Genomic DNA, 4896 nt, shown 5'->3' with positions numbered 1-4896 from the left:
GCCGCCGCCGCCACTAAACCAAACCACAATAAAGTTACTTATACGAAGTTGGGTTACAAAATATGTTGATAAAATTCAGACAATTGATTTCAAATGATTTAAAAATCTATTTTTGAAATGATTGGTATTAATATGATTTTGTCATCCAACTTTAACAACCCCTTTGTAAGAATAGCATAACTCTATTTATAATGAATAAAGCTCAAGTACACAAAAAACTTAAAAGAATGTGTACCGATACTGACACGAAAAAATGTGGTTGAACTTTTTTTTTTTTTCATCTTCAAATGAAGCTTGGACGCCTCGTTAAAAAAAAAAAAATGATTTTTGTCACCATGGGCATTTATAATGAATAAAGCTCAAGTACACAAAAAACTTGAAAGAATGTGTAGTGATATTTACGTGACAAAATGTGATTGAGTTGATTTTTTTTTTTCCATCTTCCAATGATGCATGCACCATGTGTTGTCTGTAAAAAAAAATTTTGCCAAAAAATTCTATACTCATGGTATGATTGTTTTATAGCCCCCTTTAAAACTCATCAATTTAATTTTAATTTTTCTTTTTCCTATTTTCAATCACACAATTTTCAATAAAATAATATTTTACGTAACAATAAGGCTTTTTGTACATCGTTTGCTTGACATGAAGTTTGACACTCCATTGTTTTGAAATGTTTTTAAAAATGGAGTCGGTGGGACAGTGTGTTTTTTTCAAAAATTGTCCAATATGATGTTGCTACGTGGCACAATGTAAAACTTAGTGTCAAACTCAATGTATTTGTAGCATGATTTTTTTACGCAAATAAAAAACTTTTCATTCTTTTACAATCATTCATTTTTCAAAAAAATATTATTCCCCGCATCATAAATTCAAATAATGAGGGTCAAATGAGGACATAATACAAGTCGTAGACGCCAATCCGTCACTATAGCAAGCAAGGGTTGTTTTTTATGTCTCAAAGAAGCCATTGTTGAAAATTGTTGACATTACTGTGTGCAATAATAGAAGTGCAATCTCAAGGTTCGATCTTATTTCATATATGTACTGAGAAATCGAATATGTAAAGTCTTGATATGTAGTCAATAATCAAGTACATAGTTTAAACATGTTATTAATTTTGTGTATATCCATTAATGCAAGCTTTGGTTTCTGTTTATTTAGGGCAAAATGATTTGATTGGGTGCACAATTTATTCCAATTAGTTTTCTCAACAATTTAAAGATGATAATACTCCGCATGAATGTTGAGGTTTCAACAATCGTCTCTTAAGATCACATCCTGTGATATAAGCACTTTGTATTACGTAGACCAACGGACTTACTGATGTTTTGATCTCTTTTTTTCATTTAACTCGATTAAAAATAAATGAAAAATTATTTTGGAATAAATATGCACTAGTATGATAATTTGAGGATAAAGTGAATGAATGAAAATTCCAAACATTGAGGTCTATATATAATAAGAATTTATTCTATATGTACATTAGGGTTTACTCCTCGATGTTGTACAACTGTACATAATGCACAAGTGACATTTTATCATTGGTTGATGGAAATTGTTTGCAAAACTCCGAAAGTTGTGTTTCGAAATCATGTCTCTACAATGAAAAAATGTGACTTTTGGAAAATGTCATGTAGAAAAAGAAACGACTTTCAGAGTCAAATTAGTTCTAAAATCTCCCATAACAATCTACTTAATTTTTCAATACTTTCACATATTTAAGCGCCATAAGTTTAAATTTAATTTGTCATTCATCCGAAGTTGATTTTGAGCAACTAAATTAAATACAATAATCTACTCGAAAAATAGAACATGTTTAGCCTTCGAATTTTCATTATTGACTAACGATTTTCACTTAAACAATTAATCAAAAATTGATCAAAAATAATTTTCTAAAACAATTTCTAACATATCTAAACTTCACAGTTGGTGCTTATATATGTATCCAAACGTCAACATCTTAAATTTTAACAAATTATATACTAAAGCATTTTAATCATAAAGGACAAAATGAATCGATTCAAATTTTTGCACATGTTAAATTCGACCTTAAGTCTCGCCAACATTTCTTTCCCCATACCCCACATGCATTAGACTTTGTAATATGGAACTCTATCTTTACCAAACATTTATTTAACTTTTCAAACCTACCAAATGCCAAAATCCAAAACCAGAAGTAACAAAATAGTTGTAGGTGAGAAGACCAATTTATTATATAAATATTTTTTTATTTTTTTAAAGTTTATCAATATGGACTCCAAAATGCAATGAATTGAGCTATGAATGAACATGTTATATTAATCTTGGATCGTGAAAAGATGGATGATATTTATTTAAGAGGACACGCTTAATAGAGACGTCATAACTCGATATGAACCCGACGTCATGTCAACAATTAAAATGTTTATCTTGCTAAATGATCATGCTATTATTAAACCGTAAAAAGACAAGAATCGTGCCAAATCAATTAGACAAATGGACACATGACTTGACACCATTGTTTGACATATTAAACTTCATAATTTGGGTCAATAAGTTGCAATAACTATGAAATTTTTTAACTCGTTTAACAAATCATACTAAGCATTCATGAACTAGGAAAATGTGAATCATATTGATTCAATGAAACCCATGTAACTCCCCTAGTTAACGTATCAAATTTCATGATGGATTAAGAAAAAATCCAGTGTTTTACAACAAGGAAATCACTCAATCTCCTTCGAGATAGAATTGATGACATACCGAACATCGTTAGTTAGTGCTACACATTTTACACTTTTGCCCTTAATGTAGACTCTAAAATTAAACTATTTGTTTGTGCATTTGAAAGGGAATGATTGTGGTCTCCTTCATAAGTAACAATGAGCATGTTTGGTTCATCCAAAGCCCTCTCCACATGTTTACGTGCCGGGCACCCTTTTACACTGCTACACCTATAGTAACCCCTGTCGCACGTACGATAATATAAAGCACCAATATTAGACTATTTCTTCAATATAATTAATAAAATTTTAAATTTTTAATATTATTTAATTAATCTCCTATGCTATGAGTTCAAATATTATATCATGATAAGATTGACACTCTCGTATTCCGTTTTATACTTATCAACGAATTTTTTAGTACTCAAAACTTTTAAGTATTATACCATTCGATTCCTTATTTGTGGATTCTATTCAAAAACATTGTTAATTGATTGAGCATATCCCACAAGAGAATATAACGTAATATAGCAAATTTTCAATTCTACGAGAATATAATCGCTATTTTATTTATCGTGATCTGTTAACAGAATATTTAAACAATAATAGCTCGACTATTACCAAAATTAAAAGTTAGTTTAACTATTGAGAAAAATTGAATAACAACCCCAAATTTTTAAAATTTTATTAAATCCTTCATCATGCGTTCTTCAAAATATTCTTATATGATCATGCTTTAAAGTTAATTAAAAGTATATTAAACCTGTTTTCAAATTATTTGATTTATCAAGTATGATTTTTCTTTATTAAACACGACCAAATATCCATGGACAAGTAGATTTGGGTTAATACCTAGGATATGGAGATCCTTTGATGGGTTTCTGTCCGTACTTTCTCCATGAATAATTATCAGGCGTAATATCTGGAATCTTCGTTCCCATCGCCGGAACCCTAATCACCATCTTCACCCTTTGCTTCCTGTTAATTAATTTCCAAAATCTTATGCATGATACACAGTAAAAAGTAAAAACAAAAAGGGTAATTTATTTCTTTACCTTCTCTTGGAACAGTGGCACTGGCCGGAAGTTTCACTGCACTTGCCGGAAAGTACGTTTTCCGACAAGGCGCACTTCCTTTTCAAAGAAGACGAAGGAGGCTTTGCACCAGAAATTGCCGGCGAGTATGAGATATTAACAGTCTTCTCCGAAGTTTGGTTCGCATCATCAATACAAGGAGGGACCCGATTGATAGGTTTTGGGCAGTAAATTTTGTTATCAGGTTCTTCCTTACATTGTTCTGATTGATCTACAACTCGATTCGATAGCAATGAAAGAGAAGTGGGCCGTGGTGGCGGCGGCAGTGACGGCGGTGGTGGAGCCACCGGAGCTCTTCTGAATCGAGCATGGCCAATTCTGGATCGACCCATAAGAGAAATCACTTTCTTGAATTTGCTCATGGCCAAATCAGGCACTGTTTTACACTCCATTTCCATAGAAGTAGCAGTTTCTTCTGAATTTGAAACAAAACTTTTGATTTTGCAGTAATTCATCTACCATCTAGAGTCATGCATGGCATTGCCCGATTTTTGTGTTAGTCCATATTCAGGAACGTTCTAACACGAAGAAGTAAAGTAAACGCGATAATTATATTACATATTTTCCCAACACTAAAGACGAAAAAAATTTAGGTGGAGACAAAGTATACAGTAGGTGACTAACTTTTCACTGTAAATCCAACATTTTTTGCTTCGTCAAATTTAGGTGGGAATAAGATCAAATGACTAAAGTCCGAATTTCTAGAGGTTTGTGCTACAATATCTAGTGCTTTCTTGTAATGGAATTCTGGTCTGACCAGTTCGCGGGGTAGGGATGGAGGGTCCAGTTGAAAGGTGAATTGGTCTCTACAACTTTTTAGTAGTTACCGAATGGTTTAATATTTTTATTTAATTTTTTATAAGAGAAATAGACGAGAAAAGGTCAAACTACCGTCCCAACCACGTTTGATTAATTCATAGGGGAGTTGTGTTGTTTGGAGGATTAGTTGTTGCTTACTGTTGGGATAGTTGGCTTGAATATCCTTGGCGGGCATAGGACCGGACCCATGAATTCTATTTTTCTTCAAGTGAATTGTCCAAATAGTCACTGAACTTTACACCAGGTTTCCTCGGGGTCACCAAACTTTGAAAATCACG

General features: G+C 32.2%; 1 protein-coding gene across 1 annotated transcript; it reads right to left on the bottom strand.

Moving 5' to 3' along the window:
* Positions 1-2637: 2637 nt before the first annotated feature.
* Positions 2638-4675, bottom strand: LOC111368851 (probable WRKY transcription factor 15). Its single transcript, XM_022990327.1, has 3 exons — positions 3761-4675; positions 3558-3683; positions 2638-2948 (listed from the first exon to the last, which is right to left on the bottom strand). The coding sequence occupies exons 1-3, from the start codon at positions 4252-4254 to the stop codon at positions 2774-2776; spliced, it is 795 nt and encodes a 264-aa protein (XP_022846095.1). The 5' UTR covers positions 4255-4675; the 3' UTR covers positions 2638-2773.
* Between the last annotated feature and the right edge of the window lie 221 nt (positions 4676-4896).

The sequence above is a fragment of the Olea europaea genome, chromosome 19 (genome assembly GCF_002742605.1).
Source record: "Olea europaea var. sylvestris chromosome 19, O_europaea_v1, whole genome shotgun sequence".
In the NCBI taxonomy this organism is placed as follows: Eukaryota; Viridiplantae; Streptophyta; class Magnoliopsida; order Lamiales; family Oleaceae; genus Olea; species Olea europaea.
Note: the sequence above shows the minus strand (reverse complement) of the source record. Positions and strands in the feature narration are given on the sequence as shown.

Coding starts and splice junctions, on each gene's coding strand:
- LOC111368851 (XM_022990327.1), bottom strand. CDS start 4,254: ATGAATTACTGCAAAATCAAAAGTTTTGTTTCAAATTCAGAAGAAACT. Junction 3,684..3,760: donor TGCCACTGTTCCAAGAGAAG/GTAAAGAAATAA, acceptor ATTAATTAACAG/GAAGCAAAGGGTGAAGATGG. Junction 2,949..3,557: donor AAAGGATCTCCATATCCTAG/GTATTAACCCAA, acceptor TACGTGCGACAG/GGGTTACTATAGGTGTAGCA.